General features: G+C 42.1%; 1 protein-coding gene across 1 annotated transcript in view; it reads right to left on the bottom strand.

Moving 5' to 3' along the window:
- The window catches only part of LOC130691354 (B-cell lymphoma/leukemia 11A-like), a 32,484-nt gene extending 8,458 nt beyond the window's left edge, over positions 1 to 24,026 (bottom strand). The window contains exons 1-2 of the mRNA XM_057514294.2: positions 23,934 to 24,026; positions 11,041 to 11,514 (exon numbers count right to left, since the gene is read on the bottom strand). Coding sequence (XP_057370277.1) covers positions 11,041 to 11,514; positions 23,934 to 23,970 — 511 coding nt within the window. The 5' untranslated portion in view covers positions 23,971 to 24,026. The remainder of the gene's footprint in view (positions 1 to 11,040; positions 11,515 to 23,933) is intronic.
- Between the last annotated feature and the right edge of the window lie 1,727 nt (positions 24,027 to 25,753).

Raw genomic sequence — 25,753 nt, 5'->3', positions numbered from 1 at the left:
TGCAATCGACCAAAGGCCGCGGAATTATATAGTCATGCAGCCGTCAGCGAGAAAGCAATCGACTGGAAAGGGGAACGTAGATGGAGGAAGGTGGACTGTTAGGCGAGGTCATGCTTCCACGTCCATCAAGTGATTGATGACACACCGATCGACAACTAAGAAAACTGTCTATTATTACAATAGCATGAACATCAGCTATACACTCCGCTATCTCGATTCCTAAACTTTGGCTGTGATAACTCATTTTTGCTGGTTTTCTTCTTAAAGATTACTCGGATGTGTTGATAGAAATTTATTTTACCCCTTGACATCTGATAGCCACGATAACTCCTCTTCACTCATCTTATTTCCATCAAAAGAAAAGTTAAAACTACGAGGGAAAAAAATGGAGGATGTACGCAGAAAGGAACAACTTGCAGCCACCCGTTTGAAAACAAATGAAGGATCCTGACGCATAGCTCGACAAGTCACTGGAACTAGCAACTAGCGACTCGGTACACACACAAACCAAATGCTTAGCAGTGTCCCTCTAAAAAAAAAATTGTTGGACAAAAAATCAAACAAAAAATCATAAAAACAAAAGGCGCCGCAGGTATTTGAAAAGAAGAAGAAGAGAAAGAACGGACTGCATGAAACCTTCGGCAAAAAAAAAAAAAAAAGATGGAAGATGCCACGCGTTTGTGACACAACGGAATTCGCGCTGACCAATTCATTCTATTTTCGAGTGTCTTTTGCATTGGTTGCCTCTTCCGCGTGTTCACTCTCCTTTCCCTGCTTCATCAATCAACGTTCCAGTTTGTTCGTAGCCCCGCGTATTCCAAGTTTAGATCGGATATCCAAGTGCTCGAATCCCGACGCGATGACGTCGCGACGGACGTGGCCAGCACAACGGTGCACCAAACGCTCCATGCGCCTATACTTGGCCATTGGAAAGAAAACAAAATCCGCTGATTTGGCTGGTTTCGCAATGGTAGACGGATCTCTTGATAAGACGACACCAAACAATGGCACACGTAACCAGTTAGCGTAATCACGAACCGCGTATATCGATCTTTCTTTCAATTTCAAGAGTAAACTACATTAACATTGCAGCGATCATCAATATGGCAATAGGTTCCTAATTCCTAGTTCTTAAAACAGTTTTGGTTAGAAATGCGAGTTCTCATTTTTGTTGCGATTCTTCTGTTGTTGTTTGTTTCGCCTTCCCTTGAATCAGTGCGAAACCGCTGGCAAGCAAACCGTACGCATACAACGGCCATCGCTCTACGTGCTTATGTATGATTGCCAGTGAAGTGTTGTCACGCTTGTGCTAGACCATAGACAAGAAGTCGGACTCTAAGAGAGCATCCCACACACACACACACACAAAAAGAGGTTTTGGTGACAGCTGGCTCGGCGTTTTGATTTTTTTTTTTTTTTCTTTTTGTGTTAAGCGCAAAAGAAACGAGGCCGAAGCAATAGCTGGGCGGTATTGCTTTTGTTAGTGGACCTGTCCTATGTATACTACATACGGCGGCGGCGTACATCTATTTATTTTCGTCCTCATTTTTGCCTATTTCTTCTCTCTTCTTTTTCAATCAACCATCCGTTTTACGAGTTTGGCCATTGCCGCCGACGCCCACTGCCTCCGACGCAAACCGCCGAACTTGGCCACCGCTTCCACTTTAATATCGTGGTGTAACCTAGCCAAAGTATGCAAAGTGCGTGGCGGCAGCCAGCACTTGTCACCCTCCTCCATAGTTGTTGGGAAGGAGACTTTTTCTCAGCTTCTTAAAAGCGACCTCTTCTTCTCCTCTTATATTGAACATACCTCCTAAATCCCCAGTCCGACATGTCCCATCTCTCTCTCTCTCTCTTTCTCTTTTCACGTTTATCGCCGAACACATACGCTGGGCTAGATGCCCTTTTTGTATGCTGGTACAGCAAAGGAAAAATGGAGACTATGCCACCTGACAAGCATTTCGGACTGGTAATCGAAGACAAAGCAATCGGTGACATAAGCAGGATAGGACGCAAGAAGACAGCATCATGTCACGTAACAACGTAATACCATAAGGAAAAAAAAAATAGCATGAATTATGCGACGTTGAAGAAGGGTGGAAAACAAAACGACGTCGACAGAAAACAAAGAGAAAGATAACCTTTGCTGTTAAGGTTGCGCGTCAAAGTATTGGCCCTTGTAAGGGCAGCTTGAATTGGACTGGGCGGCGACGGCGGCCTTCTTTTTCAAAAAAGAAGAAAAGATTTTTTTTTTTTTTTTTTTTTTTTTTTTTTTGTAAGAAGAGTGCATGCAATGGCGTGTTCAGTCGATGGATGCGCGCGCCAGACATCGGCAACAGAAAAGTCAAGTGCGACCCGCCTGGCCAGCCACACAAAACGGCTTCGTGGTGGTTGGCAGTGCAAGTATAATGGATGGTCAAGGCTGGCCAAGAATGTAGCGATCGTGATCTATGAACCGACAAACAGAAACCGAGAAGGGAAAGAGGAGTAAAAAAAAAAACGATGTGGCGGACGAATTGGTCGGCATTAGCACCATCTCAAAAGCTGGGTGCCATATTGAAAAAAAATTGAAAAAGGAAATGTTGAACACAGCGAGACAGGAGCCTATCCGTATGTTGTGTAGGCCAAGACAAAACCAAGCCTTCAAGTCAGCGACGAAGCTCGTCAACGCCATGTACATCTTATAGTATGTCTTACCGATTGATCCTCCCTTTTTCCTCACCAGTACAAAAATTAATTGAAAATAGAAAGTAACAAAATAATTGAAAAAAAAAAAAAAAATAAAATAAAATAAAAGATGCGTAGCGCACTTTTAAGGAGAATGCTTTTTTGTTCACACGCCCAGGTCCCCATCATGGGCATTGCGTGAGGACCACCTCCCTTTTCTTCTCTTCCATGTTTTTTTTTTTTTTTTCTTTCCTTCATTCTTTTTCAATCCCAAACTGGTTAAAATTTTCATGAATATTGCGGTGTTTTTTTTTTTTTTTTTGCTTTTTTCGCCTTGCGTCGTATACAAATCATAATGCCGCGAAAGGTAACACATTCAGCACACATAAGCAAATAAAAAAAAATATGACGCCAACCACGTATCATTTGAAAGAGCAACGCCAACTTGAAAGGCTACTCAAGCAGTGCCAAAAAAGATGACGGGTCGCCGAACGTCGAGCGCTTTTATTTATTTTTACGTCAGTCCGAGTCAGTCCGCCAAACGGACGACAGAATCAAGGGGGGAGGGAAGCAAAAAAAAAAAAAAAAAGAAGAAAGAAAAGGCATATGAGATGAGGGCGAAGTGGCCGATTCGACGCACATGCCAAGCGAGTACACTATACACTTTCAGCGCTGTTGAAAGTAGAAAAAGAAACCATTGAAATGTGGCTCGGCGTCGGCGATTCATACCAACCTCCTAACTCTTGTCGTTCTTTTCACCTAACCGCTTTCAGAGACATAACTCTGTCAGTGCCGTTTGACTCAACTGCAAGTTGTACGGTCTAGACATTTTGGAACAAAAAAAATGAAAGGCAATCGCACCGTCAAAAGATCAACGGCGGAGACCTATGAACTAGCTAATGAACGTCTTTTCGGACTATTTAACCGTTAACTGTAAGTCCTGATACAAGAAACGCAAATGAATTCAAAAGAAAAAGATTTAAGAAAAAAAAAAAGATGAAGACGAAAAAAAAAAAAAGGAACGGATAAAAACAAGAAAGAAAAGAAAAAACAACAAAACATAAACTTAGAGAACCATACTCTTCATCTCCCACTATTTCCCAGCTGCTCAATCAAAGTCGACGATGACATTCTTTTCATCTTCCCCCCCCCCCCCCCCCTCCGTTTTTTTTTTTTTTTTTTTTTTTTTTTTTTTTTCTTTTTGCCTTGAATTTATTTCATCTGCCTTCTTATTTCCCTTATCCCAATTCCTGTTTGCTTTTTTTGTTAGTTAATTTTATTTTCGGGTCTTTCTTAGGGTCTGAAAAGATCCAATGAAAAAAAATAAAATTTTAATGACGGTTATCGTTCGTTTGGTCGCTTTTAAAAGTGTTTGGGGAATCCTTTTCTCATTGCCCCACAACGATGACATTTTGGCCGTTACCCTCCGCTTCAATTCGTAAGAAATTATTCAGTCATTATGCGTCGCCTTTTCAATGACGAAAAGCCAAACAATGGTCACAGTGGCTATTGAAAATCAAGAAATAACATACACACCTACACAAGCGTCGTCTTTAGGAGGAAGAGGCAGCGAAGGGAAAAAAAAGAAGAGTTAAATTGGAAAACAATAGTTGGATGGTTCGGACAAAATGAAGTCGACTCTGAATTGACTGTTCCATTTAGCGTGGTAGCATTATCAGTCGGTTGCGGCTGAGGGGACTTTGTCCGCGCAAACATAATCAGCGTCAAAACAAAACAAGATAGAACTCTGCTTCGTCATTGGCCATGTCTACAAAATCAAATCTCTTCGTGAAACGTATTCCGCACAGCCGGAATAGAAAAAGAGAAAAATAGCCCGAACAGCCGATTATGCACTTCTCAAAAGGTTCGTACTTTGCATTACTGTCGACCCGTTGTTTTTTTTTTTTGTTTTTTTTTTTTTTTTATCTTATTCCGTTTCGCCAGGTAAATCGTGATTTTGATTGCGATCAATCTTCCGTCACTTTCCCTATGCGCCACAATGGCAGGCTATAATTTTTATTTCTCCTCTTTTTTTTTTTTTGTGTGTGTGTGTGTGTATGTGTGTGTTGTTGAAGCCTTCGACATTTTGTCTGGCCGTGCACCCAACGAAAAATTAGGGATCCTCGATGGCGCCGTCCGAGAATGAAGAATGGAGTAATAAAGAATCGATAAAGAAAGAAGGGGGATTAGGACGAGCGACACGACGCTCATTAGTGGGGGCTGATCATCACAATTCCTCCGAGAGAGACGAGTCGGCAAGGGAAAGAAAAAGGATATACGGCGACCGGATTGCAAGAGTTGGGAAACAGGTCAACGGCAAATTCGATTTGCTTCTGGCCCTGCGACAGAGACGGACGATTAGAATGGGTCCACGATGGAGCTAATTGGTATCGGACATTGGCTTCGCGCCTCCTCCAACTCCTTGCTAGTCTTCCCTTACATGCCTCCTGAAAATGTATCGGCTGGCGCATTGGAGGGGGCCAAACGAGTCAACGATGTGGCCTTAATGCGTCCATAATAAGTACAGATAGAACGTCAAACGATCATCATCAACGACGTGCTTGTCCTTGGTCCACTCGTCTTTTGGGAGTTGTCGATTCCACGTCGACGTTCCATCTACCACGTCTCGTACAGCGATTTCCGATCTCGATCATGATCGGATGGAATCGTTACAACTAAGACGTCTCGCTTTGGAAATGAGACAGGAAAGCAAGTGGCGCCCACCTACGCAGCTACACACCGTTTCTATTTCTTTTTTCTTCTATTTCTTGCTGTCAGTTTATCTCTGTTTGGACTTTTGCTGCTGTCTCTTATAGAGTGTGCTGACGAGATTCGATGTTTCACATCGAACCGTCTCATTGCCAAGAAACAAAAGGGGAATGTCACTGAAAACACAACGAGAAAGATAAGCAGCAGCAGCCAAAATTCTCAAGATAAACCCCTCTAAAAAAAACCAAAAACAATATGAAAATAAAAAAAAGGGGTCGGCAAGTAAAAAAAAAAAAAATTGCAACTACACGTTAACTGTGGTCGAATAAAAAGAGAGTTGGATGCAGTCGATGCGGAAAAAAAAAATTACAAAAAAAAAAGGAAAAACGCAACATCCCGTCAGACGTGACTTCTTTTTTTGCTGTTTTAAATATAGAATACATATCGTATACTATATGCATTATGGCTTTTCGCTGTGTGTCTGGCCCTTTTTGTGGGTCCACGCAGTGATGGCGACCTCCCACGATGACGAGCTTTTGCCTCACCGACCGACTTTTGTGTTTTTTTTGTTTTTTTTCCCTCATTTTCTTATCGAATGTTGACGTCCTGCCTCAGTCTCCATCTCTTGTTCTTCACGATTGTCGCTCGAGTAGTTTCTCATTGTCTTTCTTTTTGCTATGCATCCGCATGTGCGGGAGTATGTTAGCGTCCGCTCGACGGTGGGTAGGTAGCCAAGAGTAGCCTGGGAGGTGGAAGTGCATAAATGCATGAAAATTGAAGGCGCGGTTTCTATTCGTTCTTCTCTTGTTCTTTCTTGCTCGTTATTCTTTTTCTCCCCTCTTTTTTTTCTTTTTCTAATTTGGCACCAACGTGAAACAATTCGTGGCCTTAATTTCTGTTACAGACGGTGGCCGTGGTTGGCGGTGTGGACGACCACGATGATGACGAGGGCGGACCACCAAAATGGCTGGGCGAAGGTAACGGAGCACATAAGAAAAGGCCACCAAAAAAGATACGAGCAAGAAACTGAGAATGGGAAAGAGAGAGAGAGGTAGAGATACCCATTCAATATGTCATTCTGCAGTAAGCTTGCTAAGGTAGGCGCTAAAGGTGACCTCCTCATCTATAACCCCCCTCGCCATGCCTACATGTGCACGGTAGTAGCAGGTGGTCCTCGTCGCCCGCTGCCTCCACCATAGTCTGCCAGAGTCCTCACCGTGCAAGACGATATTTTCTTTTGTTTTTTTTGTTTTTTTTCTTTCTCATTCCCCCCCCCCCCCCACGTTTTTTTAATGGTGATTATGATTTCTCTCTCTCTTTTTTCTATGCATCCACAACGCCCATATCCCAATGACGTTGGCTCACATGGCGAGAATGACTCACTCTCTCCTTTTGTTTGGCTGCCAGTCCATTTAACAAATCTAGCCTGTCTTAGGTCTCAAGACATGTCGGAAGGCATATACTATAGTAGTGTTGAACGGTGGGGTTCGCGCCAACTCGTTTTTAATTACGAAACGAATTTGTCAGGCATCAGCTGGGAGAACTTCAAGAACCTGACCGAGAGAGGCCGGTTGTCTACCATTGGCGAGGATGCGAATGTACTTCCCAGCCGATGGGTCTTCATAGAATCGTTGCACTTAATCAAGCCGAAGCTAGTCGATGAAGAAAGCAACACAGTACGGGGTTACGAGCAAGCATGGCAGGGAGTCAAAGCTTTAAAAAAAAAAAAAAATTATAAAAAAAAAAAAAAAATCTTTTCCTCTCTTTCTGTGTAGACATTGTGAACGATTTCAAACGGCATTCCTACTATCCTCGACATCTACCCTTTTATTTATTTTTTTTCAGTTTATTGATTTTTTTTTCTTTTTGCTCCTTCGTTATTCTCCTCAGTTTCTTTTGTATTTTTCTTTGTCGCGTGTCTTGTCCCCTTGTTCACGTTGATGCCGAAGCCGATCACTGGTTGTCATTGGTAGGAGGGGGGAGACCACCTCTGAATGACTTGCCCGATTCGGCGACGTGATACGACGGGGGTGGCGGATGGAAAAAAACGGGCCGAGGCTGAGAACGGACCAACCGCAAAGTGAATGTGCACGACAGCCGTCATGGCGCAACCGCTTCGTTTCACAAGACGATGACATCAACGACTATAACGACGATGGCCGACAAAAAAAAATGACGACCACAACGGGAAGAATTACACACAAAAGAAAAACAACACGACATGACCATAAAAAAAAAAAGCAAAAGCAAAACAAAACAAAAAAAAAAGCTATCAGCTTGTAGAAAGAGGGGCCGGGCACGCGCTGGACGAAGGAAAGAGGTATCGCTTTATTTATTTATTTATTTTTATTTGTTTATTTGTGGTGCATCCAAAGAATGTGTGTGTGTGCGCCTTTGTACGCGTGTGTGTGTGCGTGTATGTTGTTTTCTTTTCTTTTCTTTTTTTTGTTTCTTAAAGAAAAAGGGCGTACAGACATACGCCGTTACCGATAACTTTGACGGCGCATACAGCGTAACCATCAAACCACGAAAATGAATTTTGGGAGGATGGGACGAGTGGGGTGGTGGTTCGCAAGAAAGACTTGCCCACCAAAAGTGATCCAAACGACCTCAAACTGGGAATAGATTTTTTTTTTCTTCTTCTTCCTCTCTCTCTCTCTCTCTCTCTCTCTTTTATTTTTATGATTATTTCCCTTTCGGTAAATAGACGCAACGTGGTGCGCGAGAGCGGTGCAATACTACGTTCCGTTGCGCGTGTAAACGAGTACGAGAGCGCACGTGAAAGGGAGGTGAGATGAATTGAAATGTGGAACGAATGGTCTTTCACGCGGGGCGTTGCTAAATGCTCCGAGACGCGTGCTCTTTTTTTTTTGTGCTCTCTCTCTCTCCATTTGATTTTTTTTTTTTTTTTTTTTTGCTCTTCTCCTTCTATTTCGTTTTTCGCTTTTTCTTTCATTAACCAACTTTGTGTCTTGGAGGTCTCTCCTTCTTCGCTTAAAACCCATTGCGCCTGACTTGTGTCTAGTTGAAAATTTTGTTCCTTTTAGAACAACTTTTTAGAACGAAAAAAAAAAAAACGATGAAAAGAAAAAAAAAGATTCTGCAACTCAAAGTTGGGTTGGGCGTGTAGGACAACATTTACATGGCGGTGGGTAGCTGCATCAATCGATGCCTATCAGCAAATCCTTGGGTAATATAGCAGTTTTTTACTATTTTTTTTTTTTTAATTGATTGACTGGTTCTGTTGCTGGTGAACGGCCAATACAAAAAGTCCAATTGAATTGGGGCTAAGATGTAGGAAACAGATAAAAGATGAGTGTCCCGTATAGTCAACAAGGGCTGAGGCCAGCGGACGGAGCATGACAACCATTATGCAAGTAAATCGCAAAAAGTATGATGCTGATGGAAAGGAAACTGACCCGTTCCTTGGCCACGTAAAAATAAATGAATAATAATAATAATAAAAATGGTGAACAAAACAAAAAAAAAAAACTGGAAAGAGATAAAATCGAAAATGTTTTCCAGGATGTGAAAATAACAGCGAAAAATAGCAGGAGTTGATATAATACTTTGAAAATCGAGTGCGCTGCAAGCGTTAAAAAATGTCACGAATTTGTAATTCCCGTGCATGTGTTTTTTTTTGTTTTTCTTTTCTCTCTTTATCGAGGCAATTCCGCCGCCTTTCTATCTCTAGAAAGAAAAATATGTTGTGCACATAATGTATAAGCACAGACTACGAAGCAAATTGTCCGGCCAAGTCAGGAAAAGAAAGACGACGCGTTCCGCTTTGCCGGACGCGAAAAACGACAGGCTGCAAAAAGTAGGACGTCGTTGCATCTCGGCATGAAGACAATTTTGACAAATAGTCATAAAGATATCTAATCCTGATCATTGTTCCCTGACCCGTTTGTCAAACTTGCCATTGGCCGCAATTTTCTGGCTTTACAATCGATAGGTAAAAAGAAAAACGTTTTCATTCCTGTGGCTTAACAGACCTTCAGAATTAATTAAAGGTTAAACAACAACAACAAAAAAAAATGGTATAGTACGATGGGAAAAAAAAATTGTTTGAAGTTGAGGGAAGAAGATGTCAACCGCGGTACTCGAAAAATAGACAAAAGAGTTGATTTCTTGATTATCCTTGGATTTTTGTTTTTCACGTCATATTGGCGTGGTAATTGTTCACAGCCGAATTCAATGCCATCTTTTGTTTGCTTATTTATCATTTTATTTTCCCCTTGTCTTTTCTTTTGTTTCTAATTTTTTTGCCATTTTTTTCGGGTACGCAAAGCTTAACCAATGGTTTTTTGGTTTGTTTAAAACAAGAAAAGATTCTATTAGCGTTCTGTCCCTCCATCGGACTACCTGTATTTCTCCTTGGCCTTTAAAAAAAAAATTTTTTTTTTTTTTTTCTCTTTGAAAAATTGCAGGTTCAAGTTGCAGAGAAGTGAAAAGAAAAAAGTGAAGGAGACGGTAAAGAAAAGATTGAGGCGAAGAAATGAAGAAAAGAAAGAAGAGGTGGATCTGTCACTTCGATCCGGTTGGCAGACCATCGTTGACACGAAACGTTAGACAATCAAGAACGAAGGCAAAAACATAAGCCTAGCTGCGAGCTCTCTTTGGTTTCGATTAATATTGTAGTTATTTGAAGTTTAAGCTTATTCCTTTTCGTATTGATCGCATAGTTTTCTTACGTGCCGAACTTTGATTTATCAAAGAATGATGGCCTTTTTAACATTTCGTTACAGGTAATTATTCAAGATTATAAAACGGTTTGAGTTGATTAGGAGGAAAAAAAAATAAAAATCGAAAACAAGAAGGAAAATATATGACGCGTGAAGCAGCTTTAAGCATCAACCGCTCATAAAGTGCCTTGTCCTACGGTTAGAATAAGTTCGGTGCATCAAACCATTGAGGATTCGGCTCTCAACGTTACACTCAAAATATTTGAAACTCTTCGTGTTCGCCTCGTTTTATCCTGGATTTCCTTCGTTTCGTGTTTTTGAGTTGTTTATCCTAGCTCTCTTTTGTTTGTCAACGAAAATACTTAGAATCTAGAAAAAAAAAAAGCAAATCCCCGAAAAAAACGAAGAAAAACCGAAAAAAAAAAAAAAAAAATACATTGTTGATAAGTATTTCTGTGCGGAACGGACGGACGGACCACCGTCGAGCGGCGCGCTCAGCGGGGGCGGTGGTCGGCGTTGTTTCTCCATCTTATCTTTTCATTTCGTTATTTTTACGATGATTCGTGAAGCGTCTCGGACGCACAGTCCGGCATTTCCCGGACACGCTGCATTTTGAATTCGTGCGGACTGACATGCCAATGTCCGTCTTTCTTTCTTTTTTTTTTTTTTCCTGATGCGAGCGGCAGATTGAAAACGAGTTGGCCAAGTTTCGTCGGCTTGCTTTCCCAGGCGTAAACCCAGCTTCATTTCTTATCGGCTATTCGAATCCAATTTCCCCTTTTTTCTTAGGCTGTTGATTCCTTCGTGTTTGATTTAGTTTTGTGTGTGTGTGTGTGTTATATTTATGGAATTCCTTTTGAGAGGCCTTTCCCTCGGTCAAGTTTTTTAATGCTTCTAGATCGCGATCGGTCGACGGAGATGCGAACAATTTGGAACCAATTGAAATCGATGGGAGAATAAGATGGATGGTTCTTCTTACCGGAGTTGACCGTGTTGGATTCGGCATCGGCTGTTGTTGGGCCTTTATGGGCTCCGGTACGATCTTCAACCTCTTCAGCCTTGACAGAACAACAAGGATCACTCTGTCCAGCGCCAGCTTCAGTTGGCACGTCGTCGGCTGTGTCAGTGGCCGAGGTCAGTGCCGATGAGGACGAGATGGTTGCTGTCAAACGGCGACTGTTGATCGGTGCCGAGATGCTAGGCCTCCTCGAGCAAACGGATCCCGTGGTGGTGGATGCGGTGTTCCCGCTGCTGCCGCCGCTGTCGATTTGAAGCGAAAGGTCGTCAGCGTCGGGTCCGCCGCCGCCGCGACCGGAGCGGGCGCACATTACCCGGTAGTTTTCTTTGTTGCAAGAGAGGACCTTGTGCTGGATGAAGCGGACGATCTCTCCCAGCGGGAACTCTTTCCTGCAGACGCCGCACGTCAGCGAATCGGGAGCCATTTCTTCCGGCTCTGCTCGACGTGACAGGAACAACAACACGATAACAATAACAGAAAAAAAAAAAAAGAAAAAAAAATGAGGAAGACTGAAAACGACCCCAAAAAAATCAGAAAAAAAGGCGCAAAACAAGAAAACAATATGGCATCAACCGACCATGGCGTACACCCCTAAACGTTAGAAAAAAGACCAAACGAAATCTACGCTCTATGCGCCCTCACTCTTGATTCCATTGGACTTTTTCAAAAGCTTGTAGTTAAAAGGCAAAAAAAAAAAAAAAAAAAGAGCCATTTTGATTTTTTTTGTTTTGTTTTGTTCCACCGATAGCAGGAGAAATGTTTTAATGCTGGGTGGGTCCTGACTTTTTGTGCTTTAGTCGCCTAGTCTTTTTTTTTTTATATTTTATCGTGGCTTGTTTTTTTTATGTGTTTAGCTTACCGAACGTTTCTTTGATTAGAGTTAGCAGAACAGTTTCAAGAGCAACAATGCCACGCAGAACAAAAATTACTGCTGATTGGAAAGTTGTTTGGTGTGGCTCTCGAATACCTTTACCTGATGTCTAGATATGGCCATCGTTCTCTTTATAAAAATTTAAAAAAAAACTCTTGATTCTTTTTATTCAATTTCAAGAGGTTCATATCCGCCGGTGGCTTGGCGTGCGGATTCACACAAAACGTCGAACAAACAACTGGCAGAATTAAATCAAAGCCGAAAGGGGGGAAATGGGGAGAAAAAAAAAAAGAGAGAGAGAGAGAGAAACGAGGACGAAATGGAAATGCCATTATTTTAAGGCAAGAGGACGAGAGGGCTTCACTTGAGATGGATTCGTTAAGGAGGGCGTGTTTTCCCCATCTCGTCCTAAAGTTTCCCCTGCTCGAGTCCACCTTAAACGTCCGCACTTATCAACCTCTTTGAAAAAGAGCGAGTGAGAGACCTTGTTACACAATACGGCGGAACTAGTAACCCCGAGAAAAAGAGGGTAAAACAAAACAAAACATACACACGGAAAAAAAAAAAAAAAAAAAAAAAACGCTGGAAATCTCCAATTTCATCCGCTGGAGGCTTTTTTCGCCGGGTAGTGTGGAATTCTATTGGCGTCTTAGGAAAAGTGCCGTCATGTTTTTGGAAAGGGGGGAGAAAAAAGGGGGGGGGGGACTAAAAAAAAATGAAGTGTCGTGCCAGGGCATTGCCAAACTTTCGGGATACGAACGGTAAGGAAAAACGATGATGCAAGACATCCGATTGCCTTTCCACCCCCTTCACCTCTTGTTTCTACCCCCTCATGAGAAAAAAGAAGAAAAAAAAAACGAAGTAAAAAAATGCAAGAATGAGAGAGGAAGGGCAAGGAGGAGGTGGATGATAGGGAGACGAATTGGCTAAGAGCGCTCGCCTTGTGACACGACCGAGAAATGGGGGTTATGGAACGTTCCCAACAGTATCTGGTTGCCGAAACAAACAGGATGTTCCGCCAAGTTCATCGGTAACACACCACAACATAAGAGCAAGAAAAGAGAGAGAGAGAGAGAGAGAGAGAGACCCAGTGAGAGCGAACAACAAGAGGACGAGGGAACGAGAGAGAGTCCTAAAAGGGAGGAAAACAAGCGCGTAAAGGGTGGAGGGGCGGCGGTGCCGGTTCCGTCACACGAGTTACACGCCCGGACGGACGGGAGAAAAAAAAAAAAAAAAAAACCAAGAGTCAAGGAGGGGGGAGGGGGGGACAACAACAACGACACATACTTACACACATACAGTACACGAGAAAAAGCCGAGTATTTTTTTTTTTTTATATTAATTAAAAAAAAAAAAAAAAAAGTGGAAAGGAAGTCGTCGTCGCCGTCGCTGCCGTCGAGAGACCAGAAACCCGGAATAAATAAATCTATTCCAACCATTTTTTTTTTTTTTCTTACTTGTCTCTTTAGCTTCTTCTTCCGCTCGCTGTCTGTATTGCCCTTCATACTCTGTTTAGCAAGTTTTTGAGCTATTTGGAAACTCAATGGATTCCGCTATTGCTTCTTAGTGACCTTTTTTTTTTTTTTTTTTTTTTTTCTTTTTCTCACGATTTATTTGAGGCTTGTCTGCGTGTGTTTTTAGGTGGAGTGCATTCAGCGTAAAACCAAGTCACCAACATCCGAGTGGTGCGAGCGGACGCCGCAGCATCCTTCGTCCTATTTACTCCGGATATTCGCGGTTTTCTTTTTTGTCCCCCTCCCCGCTCCTCTCCGATTTTCATCTCTTTTCTCTTTTGTCTTCCGTGTGACTGGTGATCTTGGAACGGGAGTAGCACAATAATCTATACACTTCCTGTGGCAGCCCGTTTTTAGGGTTTGTATTCCCCGGTTATACTTTTTTTTTTTTTTTCTTGTTTTGTTTTGATCTCGCAATTTGGTTTTACATGTCTTTCCTTGCGCCCTTTTAGCTTTTTTTTTTAGGATTTCTTTTTTTGGCCGTCGCGAGAGATTCGTATCAATAGTGACCAAAAAATAATAATAAAAAAAAAAGGCCTCGACCGCAAGCCAAGATTAAAAATGGGTAGACGCAGAAAGAGAAACAATGGTGTGCGCCACCCACGGTCCTCCCTTATACCAACGGTCTATAGCAAGTCGGTTTCAACCAGTACCGACCTGATTTCATGTGCTGATATTCTTTGTCTTGGCCTGTTTTTTTTTTGTTTTGTTTTTTTTTTCTACGCTTTATTCTTGTTCACTTTCATCATCGCATTTTATTTGTTTATTTTTATATTTCAAACTTTTTTAAAAAATTTTCCTCGTTTCATTTCCCTTGCCGTAATCAAAACAAAAATAAGAGGCGAAAATGACGTTCGAATTGACAGTGTGACGGATGGCCCCAGTTGGCCGGCAGCCTCGACAGCGCGCGGTGTCGCGCCATAAGCTGCACGTCCGGTTAAAGGTCTGACCACGTCCATCATTCCTTTAGTTATAAATAAGCGAACGCGCGCACGCTCAGTCCTAACGTATAGCTCACACTCCTTCGCTCTTCTCTCTTTCCCACAGACACACTCACACACACACACACACACTGAGACAAGCACGCTACGCCGCTTCCATAGATTTGTGAAGCACTTGTTATTATTTCACACACTCGTGTGCTCGACTACTAATCGGCCTGCCGGATGCAGGACATGTGTTGACAGTTGGGCCACCTTATACTACCCTCTGCCGACTGCGAATACGTAAGCTGTGTCCGGTTGGGACTCTCGCAATAAAAAATAAACCTTTATTTTTTTTTTTTTTCTAGAAAGCTGTTGCAAGATATCAATAAAATGGAAACGGAAAAAAAACGATATTGAACGTGAAGATGGAGGTCGAAAAAGTAATGAGACGTCAACTTACAGCCAAGTTGCCGTTTTTAAGAGCGATAAAATAGTGGCCAATGTTGTTCCCTGATGACGGGTTCACAAGTTTTACATATTGTGACAACTGCTGCTGGCCATGACACTGGCAAAGCTATTTGTCTTCACCCTTTGGTGACCAATTAAGAAGGCAACATGATGCTGACCTACTTGTAAAAGCGTTTTGACGCTCTTCGTAAAGTGGATGTTGCGTACGAATATGAACCCCAAACATAGCCTGAAATGACGTCCTAAGACGAATACCAGTCACTTCTCTTTTGCGGTAAAACGCTATTTTTTAAGTACATCAGTAACAGCATCGTTTCGAAGTTCTACTTCTCGTCTCGCTTGATTGTCCATCGTTCGGGATCTATTTTTGTTTGCATCCGAGAAATAATTGAAAGGCAATGTCAGTGACCATCGTTCATTCCGGGTACTATCTTCTGTTTTTAAATCACAGACTTTCGTGTTTTTTCTTTATTTCTTTAGTTAGTTTTTTTTTTTTTTTTTTTTTTTGAAACCTTTTGAAAGGAGGAAAAAAGAAAGGCTCGTTGTCCGCCTCTTGTCTCGATAGCGCACGAAACGACGGACATGACTCGGCAATCTGAAAGGGGTCCAGTTACTGTTGGACACCGTTGTTGTAGCGACTACACCTGAAGGGCACAACATCAGTCGATGATTTTAACAGATTTTTTTTTTTTTTATTGGTTAACGTTATTCAGGTTCAGTGTAATGAAACGAGACGGTGACGAAAGTGCAATTAGTCAAAATAAACCGCTGTGCATTGCGTTGGTGTACATCTGCGCGATGAAATACAACTTCGCGCTCAGCCTTGTTATTGCTATTTAACGGTGAGAATGCTATTGTTGGAACCAGGTTAACATCAACAGGGCCAGCAAAACCCTTCCCCGAAAAAGATACGCTCAATAAAAGACAAAAGAGACGCTGAAAATGAAGAAGCAAAGTTGTTCAATGTGTAGGGCGCAGGTTGTTTAATCTTCCGTTACCGGATATGAAAGTTGGGCTACTCGTTAATGGGTGTTAGTTCAAACGAGAATGGATGAATTTTTCTCCCTCTTTTTCCTTTCGTTTTTGCTCTAACGCTTTATCACGGATGACGTAAAAGGTCGGCCAGGTGATGCGCTCGGCATCATCATCTATCAACTAACGACTGGCACTGACCGCTACATAAAAAAAAAAAAAGAAATCTCTACCGCTGTGAAACGTTTTACCTGTTGCCCTCACTAATTTGACTGCGATTCCTCTTCTCTTTCCCGACAAAGCAACATTGAAAAAAAAATTAATTCTCTTTTAAAGATACTGTAAGTGAAGTAACAAAAAAAAAAAAAAGAAAAATGGAAATTTCAAAGAAGAAAAATTATGATAAAGCTTTGAACTAACGACATTACTAGTTCAAAAGTTGATAGGTAAAATTGGTTAGATTACGAGGAAAAAAGAAAAGATTTAAAAATGAAACGTTTGTAGCCTTTTTTTTTTTTTTTCTCCGGGCTGACCTGAATCTCACGTTGGCGACCCTCACCAAAATTTCGTTTTAATGGACGCATTCTTATTTTGTTGTTGTGTTTATTCATTTTTTTGTGCTTTTCTTTTTTGTTCCCCCCTCTCTTCTTCATTCTGTTTCTCTCTCTTTCTTTTTTGCTATCGTCACACACACACACACACGGATTTCGGTGAGATCGGTGTTCCACCGATGAGAAAACAACGGGGTAACAAAAGAGACCACAAAAAGGCGAGGGGGAGGAGGGCGGGGAGCAGAGACTTGCGGAGTAGGGAATAAAAAAAAAATGCTGCACGACCTCTTCTGCCTACACCAGTTGACCTCCACCTCCTGCACAATTGCATGAAACCCACCTCTGAGATCAGAAACAATCTCTCATTCACGCGCCCGTCCATTGAAACGTCACGCTGACCTCTCGTCACTGACCTCGCAGCGCTCTCTCTCTATCTACCTCTTCCCCTTCTCCATGTCTTATTCTGTTTTTAGCATCCCGCTTCGAAAGCCATTTCCTTTCATAAATCCCGAACAACAAAAAAAAAAAAAAAAAAAAAAGCTGAACAAAAAAAGAAAAAAGAAATGAAATCAAGAAGAAGAGAGCGAGAGAGAAAAAAGGAAGAAGGCGGGAGGGCAAAGGCGAGATATGCCGTCCAGTTTGGTTGGAATGGGGCGGCGTGAATCATTTGGAAAGTAACCTGGCCGCGGGGGCCTCCCCTCACACAACACGGGCCAAGCTTAGCCAGGCAGAGGACGAGTGTGAATGAAAACAACGACGACGACGCCGTGACCTCTACGATCCCCATTTTTTTTTTTTTTATTATTATTATTATTATTGCAATTCTTCTTTTTCGTTCCTGTTTTCCATTTTAATACTTGTCTTGCTTAGCATCCATTCTTCTTTGGCAACAATGAGAAAAGAAACACGTCTGGACAGTGAGCGCACGCACGCATTAAAGTCGTGCCTGTCCCATCGGGCCTCCAAATGCGCCGGTCAAAGGTCGAACGACGCCTATTGCCAGTCGGCCAACTGGAACTCGATATCCGGTCTGCCAGGTAACGAGATGACCCCTAAGACACCGAAGCAACACGTACGCATTCACGACGCCGTTGAGTGTGGGCGTTTTTGTGGTATCGTGCGCTCTGCACATTCGACCTCCGTTCTTTTCTCTTTTTCGCCCCTTTTATTTTTTATTATTTCTTTTTTTTTTTTTTCGTGATTGTTTGTGGGTCGAAGAATAAATTCAGACTTTTTTTTTTGTTTTGGAATTAGGTGCACTTCTTCCTATGCACTGACTCGCGGCACGCTTCGTATCGCATTTAGTTCGTTCGACGGGCGTCACATGGAAAAGGAATAAATAAATAAATCATGTGAAAAGCTATGGTGAAAATCAACCTTCATTAATCTTGCGTACTCTCTCGGCCACCTCGATCGTACAGTGTTTCGTTTGGGGCGCGCATCGCGCCGGGCGTCATCTATACGCACCACACGGACAAACGGACAAAGAGGTACGCACAAGTAAAGTGAATAACAAAAAAAAACAAAAAACAAAAAAAGGTTGCGACGAAAATGAGTGAAGGTAAAAAGGGAGATGGAAACAAAAAAAAAAAAAGAGAGTTTCCATTTACATTGATTAAGAATCGTTGCTGTAATCGACGGCGGCGCGCCCTACGTGTTCCAGTGTTTCGTGGGCGGAGACAGAGAGAGAGAGAGAGGCTAGTTGATTCTGACCACTCGCCAGACGTGGCAAGACATCGAATCAATACATGTCGCTTTTTTTTTTTTTTATTTTTTTTTTTTTTTTTTTTTTTTTGTTAACTTTCTCACATTTGCTCGATTCGATCAATCGACTGTAAAATTTCAATAACAAATGCGTGCGCGGAGGACGTCGTAGAAAGAGAGAATTTACATTTCTGATGAAGGAGAGCCAGCAGCGGGATCAGCATTGACCGTGAGCAGACGGAAGACTTGAGCCGGCGGAGATTTCTATCGAACGAAATCGTTATGATGCCCAACACAATCGGGTCTGTTATCATTCTATTTTCTTTTCTCCCCCCCCCCCCCCCGTTCTTTTTCCACGTTTTCTCTTTCTTTATGCAAATATTTCTCTTTTGTTGGGATGGAGAAACAAGAAAGAATGGAGAAAAATGTTGGTGGGCGAGATGAGGGGGAAAAAGAAGAAAAATGTGTAGATATATTATATATGTATATACATATATATATATATATATATAAACATGGTGACTCGAAACGTATTGGGTGGTCCGTGATACTCATCACGTGATGCATTCGAATAAAGAAAAGAGCCCTCCCTTCTTTATTTTTTTTCTCTTTCTTTTTGGTTGGGTACCAAGTTGGTTTCGACCCGCAATTCCAGAGAAAAAAAAAAATACGTACAGCCACTTCAGCTAGAACACACATTGACGTTAAATCTTTGGTCGTCGCGGGCCATTCGAATTTCAACAAAAAAAAAAAAAGAAAGAAAGGCATCATAATTCAGTAGTAATCGTTGTCGTTGTGTGTGTGTTTCCCCAATTTCTCTTATGTGAGAGAGAGGTCGAAAGAGAGAGAAGACGTTGGTTATTATATTGTATTGTTGTTGTTTGTTGTTGTGTGTCGAGCAAAACGATGAGGCTGTTGGGAAAGTGTCCAAGACGGCCACCAGAGGGGTCGTGTCTTAATGGTCGGAAATGTCGACCTCGTAAGTTCATGAGAATGACCCGCGCCAACACTATAAACGGGTCGCAGCTAGTCAATTGCGTACGGGAACCAACGGGCACCGTCAGGGCTCGTAAGCAGCGTCGGAAACAATAAAGAAGAATATGAATAGAAAAGAAAAATAAAAAAAAAAAAAAAAAAAAAAGAGAAGAAGAAATGACGACCGAATAACTCTTTCGACGAAGACGAAACGATGTTGTGAATACGAAGAGAGCGTGCTCTCTGCCAAAAGGTCAGCCGAAGAAGGCGAGCGGATGACCCTTTCCATAACCTCTGCCGTGCTCTTTTTTCTTTTTTTTTTCCTACATCTAATTTTTTTCCCCTTGCATTTGGGTATGGTAAAACCCCGGTGCTAAAGAAACCGGCGTGAGATTTTGCAAACGGTGTGATTTGTTTCACGGCTCGGCAAACCCATTTCGCATTTGAGAAGTAAGAGGTTCAAATTCGCAGCTGACCTGCCTTCAACTTCTTTTCTAATCGTTTCGAAGACCTCTTTATTTTTAAAAAATTTATTTATTTGATTTGATTTTGGCGGCGAAGTTAATTTGATTTTCGTGGTTGGCATTTTCGATATTTGCAAACGAAATAAAGAAAACGAATAAGAGAAGTGGGTTCGAGAGCGCTAAAAATAAATCATTTGAAAAACCTGGTAGACAAAAAAAGGAGGAAATAAAAGCGGCAATGAACCCTGACAAAAGGGTCAGTTCCGGTGCCCGGCACCAACCATTTCCGCTCGACACAAAACCAATATCGAAATGAATCAGATGCGGGACAGGCGGTTGGGGGATTCATTATTTCTTCTGGTGCGGGTTACACTAAACGACAGGGCCCCAACACCATATTTGAATGTTACTACGCTTAGGACGTGATGAAAAACAAAAAAAAAAAGAATAATAACAACAAAACAAAAAATGGTTGATATAGGAGAGAATGGGACAAGTATATAGAAAAAAAAAAAAAGAAGGAGGGGTAGACAGAAAATAACAAGAGGGGCTAAACACCTGCGCCACCGGTGGTTATTTATTAGCCCTGATGTTTTTACCACCGCGAGGCGTTACTAGAGGTGAATACCCATCGGCTAATTTTTGTTTTTGTTTAAAGGCAAAGAACAAAAAAAAAAAAATCATTGTCTATGTGCAACACACTTTGTCATATGGGCAAACCGGGCAACTAAAAAAAAAAATAATAAAAACGTGTGGAGTGAAGTAATCGATAAGATAATAGCCAAAGAACTGACAGAACCAATAGGAATAAAGGCAGGACAAAATAAGGACGGCCCATCTGTTTTGCTGACAAACAAGTCCGTTCTCTTTGTGTACATGTGTACTCGCGTGAGTCAAACTAAAACCCAGAGACGTCACGGCTCAGCCGCTGCAACGTCGCACACAAGAAAAGCGTTTTTAAAGACGGGCACAACCACGATTGCACATGCGAAAAAAAATAACAAAAAAAAATAAAACGGATAAATGACGTCACACACGCTTGTTTTTACATCGACACGTTAAGACGGAACTGATGGCCGGCGGATCTCGGATCAGAATAACAAAAAAATTATCTTTCGGCACAAACTAATGTGATTGATGAATCTACTCTGTCACTTTTGCCCTTGGAGGAAAACAATTGAAATGCGGAGGAGTCTAGAATGGATGAGTCTTGGAGCTCTGTTCTCTCTACCATGTTTGTTTCCCATTCAACAAGGGACCGACTTTCTTGATCCGCTGAATTCATATCTGCCCTATCCTCACGGATCGTGCAATTTTCAAAATTCCGAAACCCGATCGACAAAAAAGCGCTTACAAGATACATGACGTCACAAGCGCAAAAGAGATTGGAGGTGAGCCTGAACTGAGAAAGTAAAACGAAAAAAAAGAAAAGAAAAAAGAAGACATCGGAATAAAACTGACAAGATAGGAAGGGACACCTATCACACCGGCATGCCAATGTATCGCTTTTAGCGAGCTGGCTCCATTTGGGTCAGTCCATCAGCTTGCAGCCAAACTTGAATTTGAGAATGTCTCTGGCAATAAGCGGTGCAACACTCGATGAAGAAACTACTTATCCATATTGGCATTCAGTTTTCCTTGCGCTACTTTGCTTGAAAAAGTAAAACGTATTAATCCCCGTACGAACAACAGATTCGCACGAAGAGATGAATAAATACATAGATTTTTCAAGGGGAAAAGAATTGTTTTTAAATGAACGGAATATTGCGATGCATTCCCTTAGAAAGGCAAAGAAGAGGCAAATCTTCCATCTCATTGACATAAATCAAAGCCAAGCGGTTACTCGTTTTGAATAGGGTAAAGAGCTCAGAATAAGTCAATACTAAAATAAGCCGACAATGCCAGAGACTATTATGCGGTCATCTTCTTATCATCTGAAGCTTATCGTGGGTAACTATCTAGCGGTCAGAACGTTCCTCCACTTCTTCGGCTTTCCCCTTCGCCCGGAGAACCTTTTTGGTGGCTGACCAATGTGACCATTCTCTCTTCTCTTTTGTCGCCCTTTTTGCTTTTAATGTCTTTCTTTCACTTATATATACATTTTTTTTTTTTTCTCATTCTATAACGATAATCGCCGTCACTGGCTCACCGAGCCTTGAACTCTCTCACGCTCTCCCTGACTAGCCACTCGTAGACCAAGACTCTCCCCAATGCGCCATCATCTTTTCCTTCTTCTTCTTTTTCTAGATCCCTGACGTGGCGGCGAAACCGAATAAAAACTGACTCCGACTGTGGAAGAATGTTGTATTATCGTTGCATGCTGCGTTTTGAATGAATGAAAAGAAATCATCCGATTTCGGGGAGGAGAAAAAAAAAAAAAAAAGAGGGGCGATTTTTGAACGTCTCATGGACCCAACGCGCGAGCCCCGTTATTGATGGATGACGAGCGGGTCATCCGGCTGCCCAAGGGTCAGCTCTTCAAGGCCCTCTCTCTCTTCAATTGTGAACGCCCAACAACAACATACATACATACACACACACACAAAAAACGATGTAGAATAAATCGAAAAGGTAGGCAAGAGAGGGGAAGAATGAAAAGTGAAAACGGACTTCGGTAAACAACCATTCTTTCTCTCTTTTTCTTTCAGTATCCATCTCGTACGTTTCCCTTGCAAAGTACATGGGCTATGACTGCTATTTTTTTCTTTTCCTCCCCCCCTCAGATAAATATGCATTTCGATACACGAACAGAGAGAATCATTGTCAAAGTGTTTGTTGCCTTCCGTACTAGCGAAGGGGAACACAAAAAAAAAAACAAAGATTGTTTTTCACTAGCACTGCTGGAAAAAAAAAAAAAAGGCTTTGCTGCGGACGTTGCTTCACTCTGTTGTCCTCCCCCACCATCTCTTAGTTTCTTCTTTTTTTTATCATTGTGAAACGGGCTGAGTTGGTGCGACTGTTATTCACCGAAGTTGACCGCCCGCTCGACCAGGAGGAACCTTGTTGTTTTGACCAAAAATAGCAGTCGAGACGCGCACGACAGGACACGGCCATCCTTGTCATCTGTCTCCAACCCCCTTCTTTTCTTTTTGTTTTTTCGTTATTCTTTCCAGAAATAAAACAAACAAAAAACGCCAGAAATCCAAGCAAGATTGGCAAGGGATCAACTCGACCGTTGTTGATTAGTCGTAACTAACTAAAAAAAAAAAAAAAGAGGATTTCTTCTTTTTTTTTTGTCGAAAAATTTCTTATGCAACTGTTTTACTTCGACGTGATCACAAGGTCGCTAAAATCAAAAGAGTTCGGAAAAGAGACGTTCGATATAAAAAAAAAAACAAAAAACAAAAATGGACGTCTCCGACGCCAGCGACGCCATTTCAACTTCCTTTAATTATTGCGCCGTTCTCAATTTTTTGTGTAAGTTTGTTTGTTGTTCGGTCCGTCGGAATTCATCAAGTTCCTTTCTCAAGTCTCCTTGTCTTGGTTTCATTTTTCGTCTTGGCTTTTGGGTGGAAGAAAGAACCAGGGTGGAGTTAGGTCCGAGACATTTAAATTTAGATAACAGAAAGAGAAAAAGACAAGGGATGAAGATGGAAAGAGGGCTGGTAGACCACAACTAAAATAAAAACAAAATGTAAAAGTGACAAAAAAAAAAACGAGTATAAAAAATATGTACACTTGTCACAATCGGAAGAGAGGACGCAGAGAGCGAATTACGTGAGAAACAAAAACGTGTGGAGCAAAGTAAACTTCAATACGGACACGGTGATAAAATTTTCGATTTCTGAGCTATTTGCTCCTAAAAGTGGATGTCTCTAATTACTTCTTCCAACTTTTAACCAGTTTTATTCAGCTATCCCCTATCCGTTTCTTAAACCAAAAAAAAAAAAAAAATGGCACATAAGGTATTAAAATGTTTTCAGCCAGCGGTCAGTGGCCGGCTACATTTGAGCGTACGGCACCGATGCACTAGCGCATGCGTCGGGGATGGTGTCCATCCGGCGCTGACCATTCGCCGGACGCTTGGCCTAACACTTCCCTATTCGGACAAGCGGCATAAAAAAAAAGGGAAAGGAAAACTCACAGTGATAGTAGTACAAATGGTGGGCGACCTTTTTCAGTCGGCCATGGAATCGGAAAAGAATCGAGTGGTGTAGACAAGACATGCGCTTTACGAACGCATTTTTCTCTTCCACGCAAGGCGCACGCGCAGCCTATAAGGCCTACTTCACTTTTTTTTTTTACGTCATTAAAGAGACAGAATCGTAGCACGCGAATATGAAAAAAAAAAAAAAACACATTCCGAAAACGTTTGCCGTTTAATGTGGGAATCGCAACAGATCATCGAAACTGGTCAACGAGGAGAAAGAGAGAAAGGAAATAGCAAAAAAATAGTCGATTGATCTTACCTTGAGCGATTCGCATGGCGGGCATCTTAATCCTCATGGCGGCCGATTGGAAACAATCAACAATCCGATTAACAAAAAAAAAAAAAAAAGAAAAAAAAAAAAAAAAAAAAAAAAGGGCAAAGTGATTGCGGCGTCGAAACGATTTGGGCTCAATTGGTCTTTGGTGATCCAAACAAAATGACTGAAGTGACGACCGGCAGAGGATCGGAGAAATTTGTCGGACAATAGAAGAAAACTCAAACAAAAATGGTTCCAAAAAGGTGAACGGAAAACTGGCCGACACTGTTCAACGCAAACACAACGACATGATTCACTGCTGATTTTCTTCGTTCAAATTCGTTTTCTTCTTTCTTTTTTTTTTTTGTGTGCGTCTTTCACTCGTCGCTTGTGTGACGATCAAAATCAAGAGCGACGCCGATGAACGACCGCACTCTCTCTCTGCGTGATTGTTTCCTTTCCTCACTTGTATTGGCTCGTGACAGGTTACGGTCAATTAGCACTCGTGGCCAGTTTTAGTTAGGAAACGGGTAACTTCCGAAACGGATGAGAACAACATTGAAACTAAAAAGAAAAGCACCGGTCTCTGCGCTCTCTCTCTTGTGTCACAAAAACACGACAACTTCTTCTATTGACACCAACAGTCAATAGACATCAGTTATTTGTTGTGTCTCCTCAAAAGGCTGTTGTGAACGGTGTGAAGTCCGTTCACCGTCTTCTTGTAATAATCAACGTGTGTGTGCGTGACGTGTTGGGATGTGTGTCTATCCGCTGGGAGCGAGAGAGAGCGACTTGCGCTCCGGACGGTGACCGACACTCGACTGAGGACTGCCAGAGAGGGTGCTCGCCCGTACACACACAGACACACACTGGGCACACCGCGCCGCCCCGCCACCACCACACACACACACACACACACACAGGCCACTAGAAGCGCACGGTGGGTATGAAGACTGCGAGTGAGTGAGCCCTTGTCTGTGTGTGGATACCCAGCTCTTGTGGCCACTCGGCGCTACTATACAACTAACGTGAACGGGCCGACGTGATAGAAAAAAAAAAACGGGGGAGAACGAGAGACACGACTCGACTCGACCAAGTCCAGCCCTACGACTGTGCCGCTTACGATTGTTTTGTTTTTTCTTTTTTTTTCTTTTCGTCCTCCCTCTCTTTTCGCCTCTTCTCTCTTATTTTCTCCCTCCCTTTTGCCGTCCTCCCAAAAGGAGGAGGAAAAAAAAATATATATATATCGTGTGTGAGTGTGTACTGCGTATAGACGGTTCCAGCTGCGTCCACTGATGCGTCGTGGACGAAAAAGAAGGGAAACACAGTTGGGAGGAGGTGGTATTGGGGGGGACGGTGGGCTGTTGATAGTGACGGGATACACCAATCTGAACGCAGCTTTTTTTTCCTTTTTTTTTATTTGGGTTGTCCTCCCACCTCCCACAAATTCAGCTCGAACCTCGACGACATTTTTTTGTTATTGTTCTTATTATACATTTTTTTTCTGTATTTTCTATTTGCTTTTTTTTTTCTTGTTCTTGTTTCGCGGGAATCGATCGCGGTACCGACGTCCCCGCTTGTTTTCTTCTTTTTTTTTTTTTTTTTTATCGGGCTTGTTCGCTTATAGAAATTGACTATTGGGTCTGGGCGCCCACTAGACACGACGGACAAGACGTGACGATCAGTTGGCGGACTAAAGGAAAGAAAGTGGAAAATCGGCTGGCTGCTGATTGAATGAGCCTCTTGATAACGAGGAGAAAACGCGGCGTTTCTATGTGTAACTATTTTTATTTTCAAAATCACATCGCTAAACAAGCGAAATG

Source organism: Daphnia carinata, chromosome 1 (genome assembly GCF_022539665.2).
Source record: "Daphnia carinata strain CSIRO-1 chromosome 1, CSIRO_AGI_Dcar_HiC_V3, whole genome shotgun sequence".
Lineage (NCBI taxonomy): Eukaryota > Metazoa > Arthropoda > Branchiopoda > Diplostraca > Daphniidae > Daphnia > Daphnia carinata.
The sequence above is the reverse complement of the archived record's forward strand: the minus strand, read 5'-3'. Positions and strand labels throughout refer to the sequence as shown.